This window comes from Felis catus, chromosome D4, assembly GCF_018350175.1.
Source record: "Felis catus isolate Fca126 chromosome D4, F.catus_Fca126_mat1.0, whole genome shotgun sequence".
In the NCBI taxonomy this organism is placed as follows: Eukaryota; Metazoa; Chordata; class Mammalia; order Carnivora; family Felidae; genus Felis; species Felis catus.
In genome coordinates, this window is record NC_058380.1 from 66899807 (window position 1) to 66927286 (window position 27480).

Sequence of the window (27480 nt, forward strand, 5' to 3'; positions counted from 1 at the left end):
CATACATCTTCCTGGGAAAATTAGGGAATGTTTCTCAAAGGGTGGAACACAGACCTAAAAGATTTTGTTGGTCTGGAGCATTTCAGATAAAAGAAATAGTTTGTGTAAAGACACAGAGGCTCAAAAAGTTGTGGTATATTGGGGGAGTTAGAAGTTACTGCTGTATTATGAAGTGTGAGGAGGGTAGAGATGAGGCTGGACCAGTAGACAGGAACCAGAACACAAATGTCCTTTTCTGCTATGCCAAGAAGTTTCCATTTTGACCCATAGGTAGTGAAGCATCACTGAAGAATTTATAGTGTTTTCCTCAGTCTAGAATAGTCTAAAAATGAAGAAACTTAGAAAAGCATGGCCAAGTAAATGATCATGATGATATTTGTATAGAACTTCATAGTTTATGAGACATTTTTTCTGTCATCCATTGTCTTATCAAATCTTCACAGCAGTCCTGCAAGTATAATTACTATCCTTCAAGTTACTGGTGAGGAAACTATATATAAGAGAGGTTTGTTCTCTCATTCCCTTGCTCATCAGGCACTGGAGATAAAGTGATGAAATGAAGTCAATTTCCTCATAGAGCTTGTGTTCTCTTCTGAGGTGAGATGCCCAGCATCACAGCTGAGAAGAAGAGGGGCTAGACCTAAACACAGATAATCTGATTCAAAATCCCAGGCTCTTTCTACTACACTCTGCAGTCTCGAAAGACCAAGTGAATCCATGAATCATGAAAACGTCACTGAATGCATTTTGTTCAGATATGCTTTTAGCTCTCAGAATTAGTCTTCTTTTCTCCTAACTGCCTAGTCTGCTAAATTGCGATGTGGAGGAGGGAGTGGATGAAGGTTTAAGTCTCATCCTTTGGGAATCCTGGTTATACTTCTTCCCCTTTTACTTCTCTTTTGAAGAATCTGTTCCTGTGGTCTTATAAAATAAATGTGCAAGTAACAAGGAACTCTGAGACTGGATTTTTTATAACAGAAAATTTATAATATGGGGTTAATTTTCAAATTTAATTTAGATGTCACCGAAATATTTCTAGCAATTTAGAAATGGCTGTAATAGTTGACTGTTCTATCTGTAGCAGTACCTTGATGATAACACTGTGGAAGCCATGGCCTTTCGGAAGAGTGCAAAGGAATTGTTGCAGCTAGCAGCCAGAACGTTAAAGAAATTGGGAGTCCGGTTCTGGCTGAGCAGTGGAACTTGTCTAGGTAAAATTCTTTGTTGCTTTACATTTGTCTTTTTGTCATTTCATCCTCTTTGCCTTTAGGGATGATTGCTCGAGATGACACAACATCAGTGACATTTGAAGTGTCATATTTATAGACAGAATAAGCGTAGTGCATGGAACAGGAATTTATTGATTTCTTTAAAGACATTAATTTCAGAAACATAAAAGAGTTAGGAAGGCCATGTTGTGTTTACCAAAAACTGTAAGCCATGTATAAAATTTATATCAGAATGGGTAGACTATGTTTGATCTCCAGGTAATCCTTAGGTTAGCATTTTATTTCTATCCTGAAGATTGTTCTGCCTTAAAAAAAAAAAAACCCTCTATTCTGTTTCTTTACAAAAAAAAAACTTTTTTTAATGTTTATTTATTTTTGAGAGAGACAGAACATGAGCAGGGGAGGGATAGAGAGAGAGAGGGAGACACAGAATCTGAAGTAGGCTCCAGGCTCTGAGCTGTCAGCACAGAGCCTGACGCAGGGCTCGAACTCATGAACTGTGAGATTATGACCTGAGCTGAAGTTGGACGCTTAACTGTTCTGTTTCTTTACCTACACCACACAAATGAGAGGAGGGCTAAAGGACATAGCATAAGGTATTCCCACAAATCTTTCCAAGTCACTGATAGTATTACTGGTTGGGCATCACTGCCTTCCCACATTCTGTTCATTCTCAGATGGGAAATGTAGACTTTTCTAGAGTCCTCAGGCAAGTTGCTGTTAGAACCTAAGAAACATTTATGGGTCTCTTTCCATGATACATTGGATCAAACTCCTTTGCAATGTAGAATTATTTAAAACCTTAAGTTATAATTGTTTTTATTTACTTGTTTATAACTGTAGTTGGTTGTAACTGTATTCTTTGATTATAACTTTTATTTGTACGGAAATTAATTCAGCTCCTGTTTTTAATTATTAAAAAAAATTTTTTTTAATGTTTATTTTTGAGAGAGAGACAGAGCATGAGTGGGGGAGGGTCAGAGAGAGAGGGAGATACAGAATCTGAAGCAACCTCCAGGCTCCGAGCTGTCAGCACAGAGCCTGACGCAGGGCTTGAACTCATGAGCTGTCAGATCATGACCTGAGCCGAAGTCGGACACTTAGCTAACTGAGCTGCCCAGGCGCCCCAATTCTGCTCCCATTTTTATAGTGTTACTATATAATTTATTGTCCAAGAGACTCTTGAGAGTGAAAAGGAGTGCCATTAGTAATCATGTTGGTATGATAGACAGAAACTGGGATATATGATTAGGCTATCTGTTAGGCTCTATGGAAATTCACATGGTTCTTTCTGTCAAGGAACTTGCACTAAGAGTAGCCAAGAAAAAGAGAGTACATCTCACACATTTATGTGATATATGCTTTAAGGTTTAACTTTTTGAAGCAAGATTGTGTTATAGATGATGTCATCAGAAATACCTCTTAATCACTTGTCATGATTTGTTTTGCATTTTTAGCCCCATGATTTTCTTCATTTAGGAGCAAAATGAGGGAGTTGGATTAGATGATATTTAAGGAGCCTTCCATTTTTAAGAGTTTATGTTTCTTTGATAGATGAGTATAGATTTTTCTCAAGCTAGAGATAGACCCCATCCTAGATATTTAGATCTATGGTACAATGAAATTAAAGTTTAGAATTCCAAATAGTATTGCCCAATAGCAGTGCCTGTAAAGACAGTTGTAGACATTTATTTACTTTCTGAATAATTTGGATGAAAGAATTAGAAGGATACTAGGGGAGATCCAAGAGCGCTTAGTAGTAGTAAGGTTTTGGTTTTTTAGAACAGTATTATAGCACCTAATTAAGAAGTAGATACATAGTAAATATACCTAGAAATATGTTTTTTATTTATTTTTTATTTATTTTTCAATATATGAAATTTATTGTCAAATTGGTTTCCATACAACACCCAGTGCTCATCCCAAAAGGTGCCCTCCTCAATACCCATCACCCACCCTCCTCTCCCTCCCACCCCCCATCAACCCTCAGTTTGTTCTCAGTTTTTAAGAGTCTCTTATGCTTTGGCTCTCTCCCACTCTAACCTCTTTTTTTTTTTTCCTTCCCCTCCCCCATGGGTTTCTGTTAAGTTTCTCAGGATCCATATAAGAGTGAAACCATATGGTATCTGTCTTTCTCTGTATGGCTTATTTCACTTAGCATCACACTCTCCATTCCATCCACGTTGCTACAAAGGGCCATATTTCGTTCTTTCTCATTGCCCTGTAATACTCCATTGTGTATATAAACCACCATTTCTTTATCCATTCATCAGTTGATGGACATTTAGGCTCTTTCCATAATTTGGCTATTGTTGAGAGTGCTGCTATGAACATTGGGGTACAAGTGGCCCTATGCATCAGTACTCCTGTATCCCTTGGGTAAATTCCTAGCGCTGGGTCATAGGGTAGGTCTATTTTTAATTTTCTGAGGAACCTCCACACTGTTTTCCAGAGTGGCTGCACCAATTTCCATTCCCACCAACAGTGCAAGAGGGTTCCCGTTTCTCCACATCCTCTCCAGCATCTATAGTCTCCTGATTTGTTCATTTTGGCCACTCTGACTGGCGTGAGGTGATATCTGAGTGTGGTTTTGATTTGTATTTCCGTGATGAGTGACGTTGAGCATCTTTTCATGTGCCTGTTGGCCATCCGGATGTCTTCTTTAGAGAAGTGTCTATTCATGTTTTCTGCCCATTTCTTCACTGGGTTATTTGTTTTTTGGGTGTGGAGTTTGGTGAGCTCTTTATAGATTTTGGGATCTAGCCCTTTGTCCGATATGTCATTTGCAAATATCTTTTCCCATTCCGTTGGTTGCCTTTTAGTTTTGTTGGTTGTTTCCTTTGCTGTGCAGAAGCTTTTTCTCTTCATAAGGTCCCAGTAATTCACTTTTGCTTTTAATTCCCTTGCCTTTGGGGATGTGTCAAGTAAGAGATTGCTACGGCTGAGGTCAGAGAGGTCTTTTCCTGCTTTCTCCTCTAGGGTTTTGATGGTTTCCTGTCTCACATTTAGGTCCTTTATCCATTTTGAGTTTATTTTTGTGAATGGTGTGAGAAAGTGGTCTAGTTTCAACCTTCTGCATGTTGCTGTCCAGTTCTCCCAGCACCATTTGTTAAAGAGGCTGTCTTTTTTCCATTGGATGTTCTTTCCTGCTTTGTCAAAGATGAGTTGGCCATACGTTTGTGGGTCTAGTTCTGGGGTTTCTATTCTATTCCATTGATCTATGTGTCTGTTTTTGTGCCAATACCATGCTGTCTTGATGATGACAGCTTTGTAGTAGAGGCTAAAGTCTGGGATTGTGATGCCTCCTGCTTTGGTCTTCTTCTTCAAAATTACTTTGGCTATTCAGGGCCTTTTGTGGTTCCATATGAATTTTAGGATTGCTTGTTCTAGTTTCGAGAAGAATGCTGGTGCAATTTTGATTGGGATTGCATTGAATGTGTAGATAGCTTTGGGTAGTATTGATATTTTGACAATATTTATTCTTCCAATCCATGAGCAGGGAATGTCTTTCCATTTCTTTATATCTTCTTCAATTACCTTCATAAGCTTTCTATAGTTTTCAGCATACAAATCTTTTACATCTTTAGTTAGATTTATTCCTAGGTATTTTATGCTTCTTGGTGCAATTGTGAATGGGATCAGTTTCTTTATTTGTCTTTCTGTTGCTTCATAGTTAGTGTATAAGAATGCAACTGATTTCTGTACATTGATTTTGTATCCTGCAACTTTGCTGAATTCGTGTATCGGTTCTAGCAGACTTTTGGTGGAGTCTGTCGGATTTTCCATTTATAGTATCATGTCATCTGCAAAAAGTGAAAACTTGACTTCATCTTTGCCAATTTTGATGCCTTTGATTTCCTTTTGTTGTCTGATTGCTGATGCTAGAACTTCCAACACTATGTTAAACAACAGCGGTGAGAGTGGGCATCCCTGTCGTGTTCCTGATCTCAGGGAAAAAGCTCTCATTTTTTACCTAGAAATATTTTTGATATTGTCAGTGTGCTGAAAATTGAGGATGATGCTGCTCTGTTGTTTTTTTTTTTTTTTTAGTTTATTTATTTATTTTGAGAGACAGAGACAGTGTGAGTCAGGGAGGGGCGGAGAGACAGGGAGAATCCCAAGCAGGCTCTGTACCATCAGTGCCCATGAAACCCATGAAACTGCGAGATCATGACTTGAGCCGAAACCAAGAGTTGGATGCTCAACTGACTGAGCCACCCAGGCGCCCCTGATACTGCTGTTTTTTATATGACCCATCAAACACAAGCTGTTCAGAGCTGTTAAGTTCTACAAATTACAGCTCAGAGAAGGGATACTGGTTAAGCAAAAGAATTAAATTATATTTTTTAGCATACCTTAAAGGCAGCCTTCATCATTAGGGGTTTCTGATCAAAATTCTCAAAAGTAACTTAATTTTTTTAATGGATGGCCCAGGTAACATTATTAAAGCCAATAGCTTATTTAGAAATTAAAATACATCATGAAAGTTTCTGAGGATGATGAGTGCTCAGGCCAGTAAAAATGAATGAAGAAGGAAGGAAGGAGGGAAGGAAGGAAGGAAGGAAGGAAGGAAGGAAGGAAGGAAGGAAAGAAGGAAGGAAAGAAAGAAGGAAGGAAGGAAAGAAGGAAGGAAGGAAGGAAGGAAAGAAAAAGGTTCTTCAACAAGTGGCTTCTATAACCACAGATTTAATTTTTTAAAATAATTTTGGTAAAGCACTCTAAGTCTAATCTTATGAAATAAAATCCATTCTTAAAAACATCATACAGTTGTGACTAATTTTTTCTTAATTTAAGTTTTTAAAAAATATTCTTGTTTCTCTTCTTTTTTATTTTTAGGATGGTATCGGCAATGCAACATTATTCCTTATAGTAAAGATGTTGACCTAGGAATTTTTATACAAGATTATAAATCTGATATTATTTCAGCATTTCAGGATGTAGGACTTCCACTCAAACACAAATTTGGGAAGGTCAGTAATAAAAATCTTCTTTACTTCATAAGTAATATGTCTTTTCAAAAGTAGAATTTATATTAAACAGCTCTGAGACAACCAGTTAAGAATGTTGCATATATCATTTGATCATTCAGTATTAGCCAGGATGACTTCAGCAGAAGCTTGTTATGTGACTTTCCACACTATTTAAGGAAAACTAAAAAATCTGTCTTTCTACTGACATTGAGAAGGAGAAAAGGATCTTGAACTCTTGCAGATGATTTTATTGCCATTGTATTAGATAACAATATAACATATAATTAATGTACCAGATAATATAAAATTAATACAATAATTAAGAATCCCACCTACCTTACCTGATGTTATGTTGTTTCTCATGAATCCTTTAATTTCATGTTCCCTTAGGCATTCTATTATTACCAACATGAAATGGTCCTTTGGTGGCTAAGGACCATTAGAAATACAGAATCATTTCAAATAGTTCTTGAATTTCATATTTACTTCATAGGTTCTGGGTCATAGCAATTTTCTCAGAGTTCAACTAGGAATAGGTCATCATGACTTACATTAAATCTCCTTTTAGACAATTTGATTTCTATGCTCTAAGCCCATGATTCCTTGCAAATGTCTTACTTCTTTTTTTTTTTTTTTTCAAACATCTTACTCTTAATTTGCTTGTTCCCAGGGAGGTGTTGTCCTGGGAAGCAAGTAGAAGTATGGTTAGTCACTGAAAAATTACTTTTTCCATCATAATTATTCTAGTTTATTAAAAAACTTAGTAAAATATTTTTCCAGAGGTCACAGTCAAAGCAGGAGAACTCTAGGCGTACAGAGAATGTTTACTCAACACTCACTTTATGCCTGGCCCTGCGCTCTGCACCTGGGACCCAAAGATGCATACGTTATGGTACTTACCTTCAGGAGTTCACTGTCTAATTGGGGGAAAAACACATAATAATTATGTGATTAGTGCCATAACCGACAGATGCACCAAGTCTAATGGGAACATAATTATTTGTAGATTAAGTTCCTTTAGGGAAATGCTCCCAGAATTCTTTGTATCTTTAACTTTTATTTCTTCCTCTTTTCATGTACATAGTGTAATGATTTATGGGCTGTATATGAATTTCTATGATGTCATGTTTACTTAAGTACTCATTATTGATTCTGATGAGAGACTTATTTCCTAATAGTTTTACTTGGTTATTAAAGGGAATCATTTTTCTTTGGTTCCTTTCCTTCTTTAGTCAGAAAAGGGCTCAGGAACAGGATGTTGTGCAGAATGGTAATTGGCTACTGTAAGTCATTTACTTTGAGTTGTCTTTAATTGTAAGAAGCAACATTATTTTGTATGCATTTAAGAAAGAAATCAAATGATGGTACGTTACCAATAAATCCCAATTTCAGAGGTGTTTGGCTTGAAGAAACATGTTCTCTTACAATCAATATTCTCCCTCTATAAAACACAATCTTTTTTTTTTTTAAAGAAAATATATTTCCTTCATTACAGTCTATGAAGGTTTTCATCTTCCCCTTAGGTAGAGGACAGCTTGGAACTATCTTTCCAGGGAAAAGATGATGTAAAACTCGACATTTTTTTCTTCTATGAAGAGACTGACCATATGTGGAATGGAGGCACTCAGGCCAAAACGGGAAAAAAATTTAAGTATGAACCAGATAAGTACTTATAAAAGGGGCTCTTAGAGATAACTTCAGAAGGTAGAAATAAGGAAGTAACTGAAAATGAAAAACAAGAGAATGTCAAGGCTTCGCTATTAGCTAATACTTTCTCAGTTTACCCATAAAGCCCAGTTATGTTTGGAAAAGTATGAACTACTTATAAGGACAGTGTAAGAGGAGGAAGTGCCCATGGGATGGGACCTCAGTCCAAATAGTCATTATGATTAGAAGTCCTTGAGTCATCAGAAAGGGAAAACCAAAACAAGGAACACAAAAACTAAGCCCAGAGCCTTAGCCAAAACACTGATTGGCTTTTAGAGTTATAGGAGCTTGTTAATTTGATGGAAATTGGTTAACAGTAAGTAAGAAGGAGATCGTCAAGGTGAAGTTTAAGTGAGAAAATTGGGACTGAGCTGCGCTGAGGCCACCATGCTGGGCAAGCTCTGGAATGTGCCTTCACTATAAACTGAGGGCTAATCCTTCAAGGATACTCCTTGAGCTTAACAGCTGCCATATTTTGTCAAATGTAAGATGATATAGATTGTAAGATGCACTATTATTTTATGCGCTACTAAGAAAGGAAAAATACTGCCAATTATAATTCTAAAACACATGACTCACAGATGGAAAAATTTGGGTGGGGGGAAATGTCTCAGAATTGATGGAGTACAGTATGTTAGATTGACATTTTTAACATTTTTTTTTTAATGCTGCCATAGTAAAACTTTGATGAGAAAAGACAAAAATGACAGTAGAGTAACTATGCTCTCCTTTGTGATGCAATCGACCTATTCTCAATTCTGAAAGAGAGAGAGAGAAGCGCGAATGAAGGGGAACGAGCTCCCAAAGAGTTGGTCTTTGGAGGCAGGCCAACCTGGGAGACCTTAGCTGCACCCTAACCCATGTGTGGCCTTTAGCTTTTCTGGACATTAATCTCCTAGTCTCTTAAGTTTGGGTAGTACTCCTGTGTGTTTGACTGTTATGAACAATGCACATGTGTTAACACATCTAATCATCAAAATAATCTTAGGAGGTAGGTATTCTGTGAGGCGCTGAAAATGTGAGTTCCTTGTTCAAGACCACACGGTCCATTCATCTCTTTAACCACTACTCCCCACCGTCTCCCTAATACACCTGACATATGAGGCACTTGGCATAATGCTTAGCACTTACTAAGTTATCAGCAAATGGTGGTTATGACTGCTACTGTTTATTAGTAATATTATGATTACTAATGTGATTATTATCACTGCTGTCATTACTTTGGTAGTTATATGAGCAGAAGCATAAATTTGCCTCACTTACCACTCAGATTGGAGCTTCTAACCTGGAATAAATTTGATCCATTGGGTAGAGTGGGGAATGTTCTGTAGCACAGAAGAGAAATGCTGTATTCAGACTGCTTTCTCCTGGGTGTGTTGACACACCCTCTCGGGAGTGCTGAATCTTTATTTGCAGGCCAGGAGTCTTCACATAAGCTTAAATTCTGGAGGTTTGAGAGTAATCCAAACCTTTTTCTCAAAGTTGTAAAGTCTCCCCAAATTGACATTGATCCTGGTGCATATTCTTGAAACTTGTACTTAATATAAAAAATTATTTTGCTTTATGATAACAACACATTCATTCTGGGTTAAAGCTCTGATTATAAGACAAATTAATAAGTTAACATATAACTGACATTCTCCCTTGTGGTTAGGTGAATGGGGGTGTTTATGACATTCAGCTATAGTTTGTTTATTCAAAATATGATGAAGCTGAATTTAATGTATAATTTAGAGGCTTCTTTAAAAACTGTAAAATAGTATAGCCTAGAAATTGAGGAGATGGAGCCAGTCTGGTTGCTTTTGAATCCCAACTTTATACTTCACCAGCTTTATGACCTTGGGCAAGTTAGTTAACCTCTCTGTGCGTAAGTTTCCTCAAGTGTAAAATGGGAATAATAACAGAAATTGCTACATAGAATGGCGTTAAGGATTAGGTGAGTTAATACACAAAAAAGGGGGGTTTGAAGAGAATTAAGGATGTCCCGAGTGCCAAGTAATTATTATTGCTATTATTAATAGCTATTATTAATTATTATTAATTACTACTATTATTAATACTACTAGGAGTAGCAGTTGTAGTGGTGGTAAAGAAAACTATTTCTCTTCTTAGTCTTATGAGAAATTGACAGATTAGAAGAAACCTATATAATTAAGTCAATATTAAACTGCCAAATCTATTCATAGAGAACTCATATGAGAATGTCACCTTTTTTCAAAGAAAGGTAATTTCTAGAGCCAGTAGTATAATTCTGTTATTCTTAGATTTCCTTCGGGGGCATAAACTTCTTTCTTCTCACTAACATGGTCTGAAACCCACAAACTTCAAAAGAACTCTTCATTTCTAACCGCTACATGTCTGCATAGAAAGAGCTTCTTTCATTCTGCTTTAGCTGCTCTTTATGGTAGCAGTGTTTGGGAAGTGTGAAATGTTCTGATTATTTAACAAGAGAAATGAGCAGTGATGGAACTGTCTGGACAGATGGTGTGAGTCCCAGATTTTCTATCCTGTTACTGTGACCTTAAAAGGCAGAGAAAAGAACAGGGATGGCTGTGTAGAGTAGTTTCTTTGGAAGATTCCCCCAGCCATATGCCATTTTCATTCTTTTCAGCACTATTTACTTGAAGGAACTATAGTATTTTCACCAGCACTATTCCTAGAGGAAAAAAAAAAACTCTTAAAGCGAATCTAAAGGTCTTTTTATCTGTATATTTCACTTTATATTCATGTTATCATTCATTCTGAGGAAAACTTAATATCATAGAATGCTTACGATTTTTTTAAATGTTTATTTGTTTTTGAGAGAGAGAGAGCATGAGCAGGGGAGGGGCAGAGAGAGAGCGGAAGACACAGAATGTGAAGCAGGCTCCAGGCTCTGAGCTGTCAGCACAGAGCCTGACACGGGGTTCGAACCCACAAACCCCGAGGTCATGACCTGAACTGAAGTCAGGTGCTTAACCGACTGAGTCACCCAGGCGCCCTGAATGCTTACAATTTTAAAAAAGGCTAAAGAGGAACTCAGGAAGGAAGAAAAAAGTTCCCCTTTTGAAACTTTACTCTGCATGCCTGCAGAATGATGTTTTGGGTCCTCAGATGTAATAATATTAACAGCAATGATAAAGGTATAGCTCCTAGGGCATCTTCTGGTTATCTAGCACATGATAGGCACTTTATGTTTATAATCTCAGACAGTCCTCACATTATCCCTGTGGGTTAGGTGTTCTCACTCCCAGGTAGATATGAGGAAACGGCCAGTAGAGAAGTGAAGTAACTTGCTCATTAATGGCTGGGCCGAGATTTAACCCCAGTGCTGTTGGACTCTTAATCTTAAATGCTTATTTCTAAGACTTAATAGGTTAAATGAACTAATACATGTAATGCATTTGAAATAGTACCTGGCACACAGTAAGTGCTATATAAATATCAGCTACTGCTGCTACTATTGTTACTATGTTATTATTTCCACTATTGCTATTGTGTTGCTCTGGCACAAAGCATAGTATCTTCAGCACAGTGGTAACTTGGATTAGTTACTCCAGTGGGTCTGGATTGTTTTATACTTATTTTTCTTCGTCAGAGTCTCAATCACTAGCAATAAAAGGTGATGCATATAATAACTATGCCGCCAGGATGTGAAGTTTTTATTCTGTAACTTCACGGTCCTGTAGATGCTGCCTGGGTTTCTTGGGGTTGTTTTTTTTCCTTCCCAGATGAATCAGCTGTTAGTAGAGGCCAGAAGTTTGAGAGGTAATAATCATGGTAATAATAAAAATTAACTTTTATGGAATATTTACTACATGCCAGGCACTATGCCAAACTTTGATATGCATCATCTCATTTAATCCTCACAAGTTTATAAGGGTGATTTTTTAAATTGTCACCTTCATTTTATAGACATGGAAATATGGCAGAGCTGAGACTCAGACGTGGGACCATATCACTTCAGAACCTGTATTCTTATATATACATGATGCTAGTGTCAGCATGATCTATTATACTGTTAATACTCCCTCCATGAAAATAGCCCTTCTCCTCAATGTTATATTGTCAGGGTAATACAGCTACCTCTCTAACCTCTACTAGGAAATCTACTACCCAGTGGGCTAGTGGTGGGATCCTTATACCTTCTGATATTTGCAGTTGCTGCTTACTGTACACATCTTCAGAAAATTTGGATTTGTTCTCTGTGGGACTAGACTCCCATCCGGGTGTGGCTCCTATATAACATTTCATTTCTTCAGACTTTATTTACTAACTGTTATGTGCAATGGATTCTAATGTAAACATACTTAGTTTCCTCTATCAGGGATCTCATAATCTGGACCATGAGATGAATTATTAAAGTACTTGATCAGCAGAACAGTAATTGAAGTCTGTGTCATATATAGTTCAGATACCAAATCAGAGTCTGTCTAGCAGCAACAACAAGAAAGCATGGCTTAAAAATAGAGAAGTTTGTTAGGTAGACTTGGTAGGATTGTGGAGAAAAGACTAATAGGTTTGCTTAACTATTTTTCTATTTAGACTATTCCTATTTTTTCTTCTTTTTATTTATTTATTTTTAATTTTTTAATTTAAATCCAACTTAGCTGACATATAGTGTAATAATGGTTTCAGGAGTAGAATTTAGTGATTCATCACTTACATATAACACCCAGCTTATTTTTTCTTCTTATTAAAAAAATCCTATGTGCATATTTTTACATAAAGTAAAAGCTTTATTAGAGATTGTTCCCTTGACTAGATTCCCAGAATTGAATCATTATTATTGTTTCTGCCGTTTGAGAAATAGAAAGGGTAAGTTAGCAATGTTCTGATACAGTAAAGTCCAAGATTTTATTCTTCAGTCTCTTGTTTTTCCTTTGACTCTTTAGGACTCTTAGAAGTTATATGGACTTCCTTGTCAGCATGCTTTATCCTATCTTCCTTTTTTCCCCCTATTTTTAAAATAAACTTTTTATTTTATGATAATTTTATTTTTCATTTATTTAAAAAAATTATTTATTTATTTATTTATTTATTTATTTATTTATTTATTTATTTTTTCAACGTTTATTTATTTTTGGGACAGAGAGAGACAGAGCATGAACGGAGGAGGGACAGAGAGAGAGGGAGACACAGAATCGGAAACAGGCTCCAGGCTCTGAGCCATCAGCCCAGAGCCTGACGCGGGGCTCGAACTCCCGGACCGTGGGATCGTGACCTGGCTGAAGTCCGACGCTTAACCGACTGCGCCACCCAGGCGCCCCTTTTAAAAATTTCTTAATGTTTAATTTTGAGAGAGAGAGAGAGAGAGAGATCACAAATGGGGGAGGAGCAGAGAGAGGGAGACACAGAATCCGAAGCAGGCTCCAGGCTCCGCGCTGTCAGCACAGAGCCCGACACAGGACTCGAACTCACGAACCACGAGATCATAACCTGAACCGAAGTTGGTCACTTAACCAACTGAGCCACCCAGGCTCCCCTATGATAATTTTAGATTTATGGGAAAGTTGCAAAGATAATACAGAGAGTTCCTGTATACCAATTACCCAGTTTCCCCTAATGTTAACATTGTTACCATAGTACCTGGCTCAAAGCTAAGAAACTAAGGTTGGTGCATTATAATGAACTACATTCCAGATGTTACCTGGATTTCACCAGTTTTTCTACTAATGTCCTTTTTCTATTTTAGGATCTAACCTAAGATACCACATTGTATTTAGATACCCAGCCTTTTGCAACCTGATTTTAGACCAAGATTTAAGCATGACACTGAGTTGTACCAGCTACGTCACCGCATGTCCCAGTTCTGCCCATTCAAGGGCATTGAGTTGCCTGTTTTTTTGATGTTGCTCCTCACTACCTCTAACTGGAAATAATTTCCCCTGACTCTGATTTTCCATAGATTTTGTTTTTGCTTTATTTTTCTCATGCCTTATTTGGGAACTTCTGCTGATTTGTCTGTCCTTTCTGAGTTCTAGATAGAATCAGGCCTGGTAAATCTGTCGGCCTGAAACCTGAGCCCCACTTGAAACTAAAATCAGTTCTTAAGTGCATTTGTTTTGTTAAGATGATAGGGTGATGATGCCACATTGATGTCTTGATCAAGATACCTTTGGAGAATCAGAGCCATAAGGTCAAGTCACCCAGTTTTTAGTCACTCCATTTTACCAGAAGTTAAAGACCAGAGTTAGTTGTTGGATCAGAGGTTCTCTCAGCTTCATAGACTGAAGACTGAAAACCAGGTTCCCATGGTTTTAGCTCTCAAAAAATATATTTGCCTTTTTAGTACTTACAGCTGTGAAGCTAAAAAAGCAAATTTGAATAATTTCTTTAAATTAGTGTGTTTAAGACATTGGCTTTTTAAAAAATGATCTCATATTTCCTATTCTGTTTATACCTTCATATTTTACAACAGATAGATTGTCTTAGGGTTCCTTAATTGTACTTCCAAACCTCTAGTGAGTAGCAGGCACTAATTGAATCATTGAGGGAAGAACTTTGAATGCATTTTATATGGTAATTATATACATATACAGTATACGGAAGTGGGAGTTATTTATGTAGTTAGCTTTGTTTGTGTGTTTTGAGAGAAGATTACCTCAGGGGTGCCTGGCTGGTGCCATCGGTACAGCGTGCAACTCTTGATGCCCCATGATGGATGTAGAGATTACTAAAATAAAAATAAAATCTTTAGAAAGAAGATGATTACCTCAGAATGAATAAGTGGCGGACCTTTCATTTATGTGAAGTAAATTATATTTCTTAAGACTGCCATGTGTCTTCTTGTTTGAATATAATTCTTTGAAGTATTGTATAAGGTAGTAGTCCAAGAGATATAAAAACACTTTCACTAAATGAGTTGACATGAATGTGCATAGCATTCTTTTTTTTTTTTTTTAAGCTTACTTATTTTGAGAGAGACAGAGACAGCAAGAGTAGAGGGAGGGGAAGAGAGAGAGAATCCCAAGGAGGCTCCAGGGCAGCGCACAGCCTAGTGAAGGGCTCAAACCCATGAAGCTGTGAGATCATGACCTGAGCTGAGACCAAGAGTTGGACGCTTAACTGAGTGAGCCATCCCACCGCCCCTGCATGGCATTATTTGTGGTAGCCAAAAACAAAAAACAAAAAACCCAACACAGAAACAACCCAACTGCATCTTCTGGTGACCAGATAAACAAGTTATAGTATGTTCAGACAATGGAATACTCAGCAATAAAGAGAAATGAGGTACTGATACATGCAATAACATAAATGAATCTCCAAAACATGCTCAGTGGAAGAAGTCAGATAAGAAGAGTTATACTATGTAACTGCACGTATGTGAAGTTATAGAACACCAAAACCAGTCAAGGAAGTAGTAAGATCAATGATCGCCGGGGGCCAGGCTGGATCGATGGCCCGACTGCCCAAGAGCACAGGAAACTTTAGGAAGCAGAGAGGACGAAGCATTCTGTGCCCTGCTTGTTGTGGTGGTTACACAGGTATATGTGTTCATCAAAACTTAAAGTGGCTGCATTTCGTAATGTGTAAATTACTTCCCAGGAAAGTTTATTTAAGAAAAAAAAAAGTTTATTTACAAGGTTAAAAGAAAAATGACAACTTAGAAAACTGATGTGAAGAGAAAAGAGCTCAAGATTACAAATGTTGAAATAGAGAACTGGGACCAGAAGCGATGAATTTGATCAAGGCAGGCCCAATTGCCGTGATAAACTCTGAGCTCTTTGCACCTGATTGGACAGACTAGGTAATCTGAGTTCAAAATAAAAGAAGACTTTTTTATTTAGTATAAAAGTTGAAATTACAGTGTGATCTCTTTTTTAAAATTACCTGTTCTATCCAAAGAGAAATACTATTAAAATTGTCTGAGAGAAAGCAAGCACAGCTGAATCTAATTGGTTGTTGATGAGCTATAGATCAAATTTTGGGAAGTTATGCAGTAGAAATAAACGTGTCCTGAGGCTCTGTTTCTGGCATTAAAGAAAAGTTCTGTGCATGCTTTACACGGATGGTTTTTGATATAGTCATTATGCAGGTGCATTCAGGTGTTAAATGATAACAACTACCCATATAAGCTTTAATTTGTCTACTCACTGATGATATAAATTTGTTCTTGTTTCTCCTGTAGTACAGATAATCACTAGTTATGTCCTCTGGAGATTGCATAGCAGAGTTTAATAGTTGGTAGGATAGGCGAAATCACTCAATTTATACTGGAAGTCAGTGGGAAAATGAGGTTCAGTGGGTAGAATTTTACTTTATACAACATGTGTATGCTGCATATATTGATTATATGTTAGAAGTTTGGGATAGCAGTGGAGTGTTGGATCAATAAAGACCTCAGAGATTATATTCTCATTTAGGCTCTGAAAAGTATATTACCATTCCACTATTACCCTTTTTACTTCTGTATTATCTATAGTGGGATTGTGAGAAGTTTAGTGGAAGAGATAGTTTTAAAAAATGCTAGTAACCATACTGTAACCTTGGCTTCTTTCTTTCTTTCTTTCCTTCTTTCTTTTCTTTTCTTTTCTTTTCTTTTCTTTTCTTTTCTTTTCTTTTCTTTTCTTTTCTTTCTCTTTCTCTTTCTCTTTCTCTTTCTCTTTCTCTTTCTCTTTCTCTTTTTCTCTTTCTTTCCTTCCTTCCTTCCTTCCTTCCTTCCTTCCTTCCTTCCTTCCTTCCTTCTTTCTTTTAAGTGACTACGAGGTGGAGAGAGAGAGAGAGAGAGAGAGAGAGAGAGAGAGAGAGAGAATCTCACAAGGGGCATAGAGAGAGAGAGAGAGAGAGAGAGAGAGAGAGAGAGAGAGAGAAGCTGGGCTCACCCGAACCAGGGCTCACGTTTTACCCGAAGCGGGGCTGGAGCTCTCCTGATTGGGGCTTGACCTCACCCGATATGCGACTTGAACTCAAAAACAGTGAGATCATGACCTGAGCCGAAGTCAGACGCTTAAAGACTGAGCCACCCAGGCGCCCTGTAACCTTGGTTTTCAAGAGTAGAGTGTATTTCTTAGAAAATTGGGCAAAATTGGTGGTGATAACTTAATGTGGCACAGTAATTCCTCACTTTGCCATATTCCCTTTGGTCCAAACACAAATCACTGATGAATATGTCTACAAGACATCGCTGGGGGCATCTGAGTGACTCAGTCAGTTAAGCAATCTCAACTCAGGTCATGATCTTGCAGTTCCTGGGATCGAGCCCCACATCAGGCTCTGTGTTGACAGTATGGAGCCTGCTTGGGATTCTCTCTCTCCTTCTCTCTCTGCCCCTCCTTTGCTGACTTGCTCTCTCTCTCCCGAAATAAGTAAATAGACACTAAAAAAAAAAAAATTAAAGACATCAACATCACTCATCATCAGAGAAATGCAAATCAATACCACAATGAGATATCACCTTACACCTGTCAGAATGGCTAAAATAAAAAACACAAGAAATAACAAGTGTTGGCAAGGATGTGGGGGAAGATAGAACCCTCCTACACTGTTGGTGGGAATGTAAATTGGTATAGCCACCATTGAAAGCAGTATGGAGGTTCCTTAAAAAGTTAAAAATCAAAATGTCATATAATCCAATAATTCCACTATTGGGTATTTACCCAAAGAAAACAAAAACACTAATTTGAAAAGATATTTTTGCACCCCTGTTTATTACAACATTATTTACAATAGCCAAGGGGTGTCTGGATGGCTCAGTCTGTTGGGCGTCTGACTTCAGGTCATGGTCTCACAGTCCGTGAGTTCGAGCCCCACATCGGGCTCAGTGCTGACAGCTCAGAGCTTGGAGCCTGCTTCGAATTCTCTGTTTCCTGTTTCTCTGCCCCTCCCCGACTCATGTTCTGTCTGTCTGTCTCTCTCTCCCTCTCTCTCAAAAATGAATAAACATTAAAAAAAAAACAATTACAATAGCCAAGATATGGAAACAACCCAAGTGTGTCCATCAATAAACAAGTGCATAAGAAAGATGTAATGTGTACACACACACACACGCACACATGTACACACACAGGAATATTACACAGCCATAAAAAGGATGAGATCATGCCATTTGAAAAAAACATAGATGGACCTAGAAAGTATTCTACTAAGTGAAATAAGTCAGACTGAGAAAGACAAATACCATATGATTTCATGAATAAAGGGAATCTAAAACAATCAAAACCAAATGAATGAACAAGCAGAAAGCAGAATCAGACCCATAAATAGAGGGAACAAACTGATGGTTGCCAGAGAGGAGAGGGTAGGGAGTTCGGTAAAATGAGTGAAGGACAATGGGAGATATAAGCTTCCAGTTATGGAATAAATAAGTCATGGGAATAAAAGGCACAGCATAAAGAATATAGTCATTGACAATGTAGTAGCAGTGTATGGTGATAGATGGCAACTACACTTAGGATGAATATAGCATGATGTATAAACTTGTCAGATCACTATGTTGTACACCTGAAACTTATGTAACATAGTGTGTCACCTATACTCAAATACAAAAAAAAAAAAAGAATGAAAATAAAAATAAATAAAAAAATAAAAGACCTAGTGGAACTAAAACAGAATGGAATAAGTGATGAAAAGCAATATTTAAACAAAATTCCCAAATTAAAGACAGACAAGTGGGATAAATAATAAATCTACATCTAGATACTTCTTAAGGAAACTGTAATGTCAAAAACAAAAAAAATTGCAGGCTACCAGACAAAATAGATTGCTTACAAAGGAACAGCAAATATACCTCTGAAACAGTAGAGGCCAGAAGATAATGGAGGTTATAGCATCTTTCAAAAGCTGGGGAGAAATAACTAAGAAAGTTATATGTAGTTAAAACTAACATTCAAGAGGGAAGTCAAAATAAAGACATTTACACATATAAAAAGACTAAGAAAGTTTATGTCTCAGAGACCCATGCTTAAAGATCTATCAAAGGACCCAGAAGGAAGACATAATATATATGAAATAATGGTGAACACAGAAATGGGTAAAATATGTCAGTAAATTTATGAGCCATTGCCTATAAAAAATAAAATGACAATGTGTTAAAAAGAAAAGTCAAAAAAGGAGAACTGTTGGGGCACCTGAGTATCATAGTCAGTTGAGCAACCGACTCTTGATTTCAGCTCAGGTCACAATGTTACGAGTTCGTGAGATCAAGCCCTGCTTCAGCCTCAGCGCTGGCAGCATGGAGCCTGCTTGGGATTTTCTCTCCCTCTCTCTCTGCCCCTCCCATGCTTGTGTTCTCTTGCTCTGTCTCTGTCTCAAAAATAAATAAATAAACATTTTTAAAAAAGCGAAACTTTTTTTTTATTTTTTTATTTTTATTTTTGTCAGTATATGAAATTTATTGTCAAATTGGTTTCCATACAACACCCAGTACTCATCCCAAAAGATGCCCTCTTCAATACCCATCACCCACCCTCCCACCCCCCATCAACCCTCAGAAAGGAAAACTCTTGATGATAAGTTGAGGAGGAGTTGATTTGTCAGTGTTCAAGGAGTATATTTAAGTTCTGTGTGTAAGAAAAGGGTAGAGATTCTGCCTACAATCTGTTTTTATTGGAAAATCTTATAGTGGCATATGTATGTTAAAAGTAAACAGTAACTATTACAAACAGTATCTACTGCTAGTTAGAAATAGTATTTAAAACTTCCAGATAGGGGCATCTGGCTGGCTCAGTTGGTAGAGTATGGGACTCTCGATCTTGGGGTTGTAAGTTTGAGCCTCACATTGGGTGTAGAGATTACTTTAAAAAATATTTTTAAAAAACTTCCAAATAAACAGAACAAAAGGGAATTTATAAACATTTATTAATTAAAGGAAATTAGGAAAGGTGGGTCAAAGAAAAGGTATGGTAAGCTGAAAACATGTGAAGATAATCATAATAACAGCATTATAATAGCACTTACTGTATATGTGCTAGATACTGTTCTAAGTGAGTACTTTACATTTATTTATTCATTGTATGCTGACATCTCTGTTAGGTACTGTTAGTACCCACATTTTATAAATGAGGAAGTTAAGGTACAAAGAAATTGACCAAGGTATTACAACTGATAACAGACAGAGCCAGGATTTGAGCCCAGGCAGCCTGGCTCTAGAATTCAAAAAATGTCCAAATATATAATTAACCACAGGAAATAATAGCAGATTAAGCTAATTCATATAAAGATTAAAATGCGATAGAAAAAAAAACATACCTATATAATGCTTGGTAAAAGGCATACCTAAAGCAAAATCATACAGAAAGGTTGAAAAAATTGTAGAGATAGAAAAAAGATATTCCCCAATACTATTAACCAAAAGAAACTGGTGCTAAATTAAAAGGCCCACAACACAATTTTACAGAGAGATGGTGCACCAAGAAGTGTTAGAGGACTTTAATAATGTGGTCTTTAAGTATATAAATCAGAAGCCAATGAAATTGTAATGAATCTTGACATGTCCACAATTATGGTGGGAGATTCCGAAATACTTTTATTTTAAAAACTGCTGATTCAAGCAAAAAAGGAATTAATAAAACTATTGAAAATATGAGCAAAATCAAGCTTGATTTATCTCATATATATGTAAATATATATATGTAAATATATAAATATAAATATATATATATATATATATATATATATATATATATATATATATGTAAAAGTCTTTACCCAACAAATGGTGGATATACTTTCTTGGCTATAAATGGGACATTTACAAAAGTTGGTCATGTACTATATCATAAAGACAATCTTAATAAATTTCACATCATTAATAAAAATCTTCCTCTGTGTGTGTGTGTGTGTGTGAGAGAGAGAGAGAGAGAGAGAGAGAGAGAGAGAGAGAAAGAGAGAGAGAAATTCTGTTAACAGGTTAAAGGGAGAAAATATACATGTTTATTTCAATAGGTGGCATTGTTTGACCACAATGGAATTAAATTATAAATAAACAATTAAAGACCTCTTTAAGATATATGGAAACTTTAAAATGCCCTCATTAATAACTAATGAGTTTAAAATGGAGGGTTGATGGGGGTTGGGGGAGAGGGGGAAGTGGGTGATGGGCATTGAGGAGGGCACCTGTTGGGATGAACACTGGGTCTTGTGTGGAAAAAAAATAAAAAATAAAAGCCAAAAAAAAAAAAAAGAAATAATAGTGGTAATTATAAAATTTTTAGGACTCAAAGATAATGTACTATACATATCAAAACTTGTAGGATGCAGTTAAAAGGATAGCGGTAAACCTGTAGCCTTAAAAACATTTAAATATTAAAAAAATGGTTTTTTTTTAAATTTTTTTTAACGTTTATTTATTTTTGAGACAGAGAGAGACAGAGCATGAACAGGGGAGGGGCAGAGAGAGAGGGAGACACAGAATCCGAAACGGGCTCCAGGCTCTGAGCTGTCAGCACAGAGCCTGACGCGGGGCTCAAACTCACCGACCGCGAGATCGTGACCTGGCTGAAGTTGGACGCTTAACCGACTGCGCCACCCAGGCGCCCCTAAAAAATAGATTAAAAAAGCAAATTAAGGGGCACCTGGGTGGCGCAGTCGGTTAAGGGTCCAACTTCAGCTCAGGTCATGATTTCAGGGCTCGTGGGTTCATGCCCTGTGTCAAGCTCTGTGCTGACAACTTACAGCCTGGTTCTGTGTCTCCCTCTCTCTCTGCTGCTCCCCTGCTCCCATTCTGTCTCTCTTTCTCTCAGATGTAAACAAACATTAAAAAAAATATTTAAAAAAACAAATTAAGCATTTAATTGAAGAAAGTAAAAGAATAATGCTGTCAGCCTAAGCAAAGTGAAGGAAGAAAGCCAAGAGAAAAAAATAATAATAATGAAATAGAAAACAGTATCAAAGATCAACAAATCCAAATGCTCGTTCTTTATAAATTTTTTTTTTTCCGTTTATTTATTTTTGGGACAGAGAGAGACAGAGCATGAACGGGGGAGGGGCAGAGAGAGAGGGAGACACAGAATCGGAAACAGGCTCCAGGCTCTGAGCTGTCAGCCCAGAGCCCGACGCGGGGCTCGAACTCATGGACCGCGAGATCGTGACCTGGCCGAAGTCGGACGCTTAACCGACTGCACCACCCAGGCGCCCCCAAATGCTCGTTCTTAAAAAAAAAATAAAAACTAGCAAATTAAACTAGACATCTAACAAGATTGATCAAGAAAAAAAGAAAAAGGGCGCTTGGATGGCTCAGTCTGTTAAGCATCTGACTTTGGCTCAGGTTGTGATCTCACAGTTCATGGGTTCAAGTCCCATTGTCGGGCTCTGTGCTGACAGCTCAGAGCCTCGAGCTGGCTTCAGATTCTTTGTCTCTCTGTGTCTCTCCGCTGCTCACGCTTTGTCTCCCTCTCTCAAAAATAAACATTAAAAAAATTTTTTTTTAAAAAAGAGTAAAATTAAATATTGACTACTCTAACCCAAGAGCTTTAGAGTTTATGCTCTTAACTATGTTACACTGACTTCCAAAGGAAAATGTTAGGGACGTTAAATCATTAAATTTGATAATAAGGTGTAATACGAAAATGATAAAATTTTCTGGGCAAAAATAAATGTCAAAACTCAAGAAGATCTAGGAAACTTATACTCATGAAAGAAATTGAATTAATAATCAGAAATTCTTCTTTCCAGGGTGCCCGGGTGGCTCAGTCGGCTAGGCGTCCAGCTTTGTCTCAGGTCATGATCTCACGGTTCATGGGTTCGAGCCCCGCATCAGGCTCTGTGCTGACAGCTCAGAGCCTGGAGCCTGCTTCAGATTCTGTGTCGTCTTCTCTCTCTACCCCTCCCCTGCTCACGTTCTGTCTCTCTTCTCTCTCAAAAATAAATAAACATTTAAAAAAAGAAAAAGAAAAATTCTCCTTTCCCCCTCTTGTCCCAAATGAAAGGCCAAGAAAGTTTACAGGAAAGTTTTACCATGCCTTCACAAAGTAGATTATTCCCTATATTATATCTCCTATTTCAGAAAATTTAAAAAGGAAAAATATGAAAAATATGCTTTAAGCAACTCATTGTCTGAGATTGATAGCAAAATTAGACTTGGACAATGCCAACAAAATTTTTAAAGGGAAATTACAATATTGTTGAACAGATGTATTTCATATCTTAAATGAAATACAACAAATCAAATTTTATAGTATCTATATATTTGTGTAATTCTCAACATTAAAGGATTAAAAGATTAAAGGAGAAAAACCTTTGATGATTGTTTCAATAGATGACATTAAAAACTTTTGATAAATTTCATAATTAACCAGAAGGGAGGGGAAAGATCTTTTAGCAAGTTTGAAATAAAAGGGATCTGGAATTTCCTTAACCAGATAAAGGGAATATACCAAAAACCTAGAGTGAGCAATCATATTTGATGGTAAACTTTTTAGAAGCTTTTCTATTAAAATCAGAAACAAACAAAAACTATGTGCTATCCTTGCTTCCATTAAGCCAAATGCTAGAGGGCTTAGGCATTGTAATAACACAAGAAAAAGAAATTAAGAATTAAAGAAGAGACCAAACTGATAATGAGAATAAACCATTTGTGGTGTTTTACAGGAAGTTCTTGTTTAAGACCATGGCTCTGCTCTTTTAACTTCGGAGTCTAATGCAAATTATGTTTAAAAAGGTCAGATTCAGTTACAATTGATGGTGTCTCTGTCTCACTTAGCCTAGCTACCTAGGAATAATAACAGCAATGTTTTTCACTTAGCAATAATGTCTATAGGTTGTACAATTAAACTGGTGAGATTACTTTATCCCACCACCAGTAAGTGGTTTTACAGATTGTAAGGATGTCTGTGAGGAGAAAAAAATGGAAACAGTCTACTCCAACTAACTCTCTCTCTCTGTCTTTTTTTTTTTTAACTCCCAACTAACTCTTAATTCTAATTACTATTTTATGCAAAGATAAAATGAATGTGGTATGAAATAGAAATGTGAATGGAAGGATTTTTGTTTATGTGAAAAGATCCCTTGAACTTACTAGGTTCGACTTGAAATCTGTTCCCATTTTAGATCCTGTCTCAGAGCTTTCAAGTACAAACTGCTTAGCCAAACAGAATCTTAGCTTTCAAAGCTAAGGTAAGGTCGCAGACCCATGGTGTGGTCCACTCGTAGTGTTTACTGGTAACCTGGACAGAGCACATGGCATGTGCTGTTCTCTGTCACCCACCCCCCCTCTTCCTCTCCGCAATCCCATTTCACAATCTGTTTTCACATTTTATGGTTTGTTTACCTTTCCTCTTCTCCTAGGAAGCTGGAATTTTCTTTTTGCTGATCAAATTGAAAATTATTTAAGTGAAAAGAAAACCACAAAGATTTAGGGGTATTTCCATTCAGGAACAAAAATGAACGTTTCGGTTAAATTGTCTTTGAATTACTTTTAACATTGCATATGTAGTTTTGTTTTGGTTTTGTTCATTCGAACATTTCATTGTTTAAAATATTGCTGTTGTAAAATTTGTGGTATTCTCATCCCAGACCTGTGATTTTTCTTATGTTCACTTCTTTGATAGACTGTAGAGGCTAATATTTACGAGAGGAATTTCCTGGACTAGGTTACAAAATAGACCGTAATTTCTGCCTCATTTCAACTTCAGTGTGTCAACTTGATAGGAGGGGACAGGTGGACATTCTGGTGACCAGAATCTGATAGGGGAGGGTGGAGGCCAGTGATGGATGGCTGTGTCTGATGACAAAATAAGCATTTCCATGAATATGAGTGTGCAGAATAAAATTGGGACCGGCAGATGGTAGAGCTATGCTGTATCTTATTTCTTCCTCAGCTCTGAGATTTTCTGTGGCCGTTTTTTCACAGAAGCCAGCTGGGATTGTCTATTAACTGCCAGCACCCATTGGTTTGGGTAGAAGGAACTTGTTGCTTTCTTTAGAATTCGTTCAGCCTCTCCTTTTCATGTATGGCTTTACGTTCATCTGGTGGTAAAACATGATATTTAACCGCAGAATATGTGAGAACTGACCTTTCCTTGGAGAACATCCCAGCTAGATCCCATTTCTACAAAATGATTGTGCTTTGACATCTGGCTTTTTTCCTGTTCCTTTTTTCTTTAATCCTCTGATATTTTAAATTTCTGTGATCTCTGCGATTGCCACTTCAGATCTCATTACTGAAAGTTCTTTTCATGTTGTGAAGAGAAGAAACATTCCTCAGAAAACATCAACACAGAATATAGGGCTGTAATATAAACTTAAACCTAATGAACCTGCTCATTTTAGCTTTCCTTTGTAATATATTGAATTTAATTTACTGATCCAGAGTTCATTTAAGAAACGTGTTTTGGTTTGATTTCTCAGACTTACCTGCTAGTTAAAATAGTTCTGCTATAGACAGAGTAAAATTCATTATAACTAACATTGCCTGGGCTGGTGTCGAGATGTTCTTTAGCATTTGAGATGAAAGAAAGGCAGAAACTACAGATAGGTTTAAGGGACAGAAGCCTGGGAATGCATCTTGGAGTCATGCTTGCTGTATATCCTCGGGAAATCCAGGCTCTAAGAGAAAAGAAGATTCACCTCACACATGTGTTGCTTATTTTAGTGTTGTGTAGTCGGCTTCTTTCAGTAGTAGGTTGAATTGGATGGGGATTTAATGATGTGTGAACTATTAAAAATAAGAAAGTAAATTTGTGGCTGAGAACAGAGATTTAAAAAAAAAGGAGGGGGGGCAAGTGGTAAAATAAAAGCAGGGCAGGAAGAATGGGTCTGTATAGCTGTCGTTAAGAGAGATATTGTTGAAGTGCAGACAGCCAAGCATTAGACCTCGATTCCTGCGTTTGAGGAGGGGGCTGGTGCGTGAAGCTTTACTCAGAAAGCTGTCTTAAGTGTGGCTTGATTCAGGTTGTCTGGCTGACTAGAAAGGTTTTGTTTCCATTCTCACTTCTGTACACGCCTCCCCTCCATGTATGAAGAATTGCAAGTATTGGGGTGCCTGGTGGCTCAGTCGGTTAAGTGTCCAACTCTTGATTTCAGCTCAGGTCATGATCGCACAGTTTGTGGGATCAAGCCCCTTCTTGGGCTCTGCTCTGACAGCACAGAGCCTACCTGGGATTCTCTCTCTCCCTGTCTCTGCCTCTCCCCACTGATATACACTCTTTCTCTCAAATAAATAAATAAACTTTAAGAAAAAAATGAAGAAGTGCAAGTATTAGAAATGTTATTAAAAAAAAGGAATAGTTAACTAGAATTTAAATAAAACTTGGAGGAAACAAAGAATATCTATATATTCATGGATTTATTTACCTGAGATGTTTAAGGAATGGCCACAGCTAAATCCAAGTCCTTCCCTGGGGTTTTCTGAGCTCTATCATTTTTCCTCCACTTTTTGGCAGCTTTTTGCTTTGACTTCATTCTCAGACAAACTCTCTCTGCTAATAGATAACAAAGATGTTCAGCTTCCATCTCACCAGCTTAGAAACCTCAGCAAAAAAGAATGCCTCTTTCCTCCAGTAGTCCCAACAGAAATCCCAGAGCTGACTTTTATTTGCCTAATTTGTGTATATTCCCATCCCTGATCCAGTCACTATAATGTACTGGTTACGCCTGGGTCTTTGTATCTCAGGGGCCTGGGGGTTGGGTTAGCCCCTCCTAAACCGTAGAGAATAAGGAGAGGGAAATGGAGGTGCTGTCACATTAGAAGAGGAATGGGAGGGGTGCCTGGGTGGCTCAGTCGGTTAAGCATCTGACTCAATATCAGCTCAGGTCATGATTTCACGAGTCGATTCGTGAGTTCCAGCCCCTCGTCTGACTCTGTGCTGACAGTATAAAGCCTGCTTGGGTTCTCTCTCTCTCTGCCCTTCCCCTGCCCACGCACAGGTGCTCTCTCTCCCCCTCTCTCTCTCTAAATAAATAAACTTAAAAAAAAAATAGAAGAGGAAGGGGATGCTGGACAGTCAGAAACAACAAAATACCCACCATGTCTGTCCCCAAAGCTATTGAGTGGGAGAGGCCTTTCCTTCAGCCCAAAGTTCACTAGCAACTGGGTTCCTGAGATAAACTTTTACTCTTGAGCTTAACCCCTCTCTACATTGCCTCTGTTTTGCTGCAGGTACCTATTTCCCAAGTTTACACTGTGCTGGACTGAGTTTGTAGACATGAAGATTCATGTGCCCTGTGAAACCACTGACTACATTGAAGCCAACTATGGTAAGACCTGGAAGATTCCCGTGAAGACATGGGACTGGAAGCGCTCTCCCCCCAATGTACGGCCCAATGGAGTCTGGCCTATTTCTGAGTGGGATGAGGTTATCCAGTTATACTGAGACAGTAACTTGAAATGGTAGAATTCCTCGTCTGAAACAAAGGTGGATAACTGTTTAAGAAGATACATCTCTATGTGTCAAACGTAAGTAGGAGCCAAAGATGTATGTCAAGTTTGAAGACGCAGAGAGTCTTAACCTCTGAGCCATCTGATTTAATCCTCTCATTTTACATTTGTTAAGGAGCCCCCATGTGCCAGGTGCAGTGCTAGGTTACAGTGGAGGAGCAGAAGTGAGTGAGGCACGTGCCTGTCTCTCTTTCCCTTCCCTTTGGTAAGCACCTCAATTTTCCTTGGAGGGAAACACCCTCACTCTTTGAAGAGCTCATACAGAATATGATGTTCTTTA

General features: G+C 37.6%; 1 protein-coding gene across 5 annotated transcripts in view; it reads left to right on the forward strand.

Moving 5' to 3' along the window:
• The window catches only part of FKTN (fukutin), a 99245-nt gene that overhangs the window by 43329 nt on the left and 28436 nt on the right, over positions 1–27480 (forward strand). For 4 of the 5 annotated variants that reach the window (XM_045042584.1, XM_045042585.1, XM_011288523.4 and 1 more), the window contains exons 7-10: positions 1082–1211; positions 6066–6199; positions 7723–7850; positions 26922–27019. In XM_045042584.1, the coding sequence (XP_044898519.1) occupies positions 1082–1211; positions 6066–6199; positions 7723–7850; positions 26922–27019 (490 nt within the window). Of the gene's footprint in view, positions 1–1081; positions 1212–6065; positions 6200–7722; positions 7851–11800; positions 12267–26921; positions 27020–27480 lie in introns of those variants that run through there. The other variant, XM_045042588.1, reaches the window with a different exon arrangement.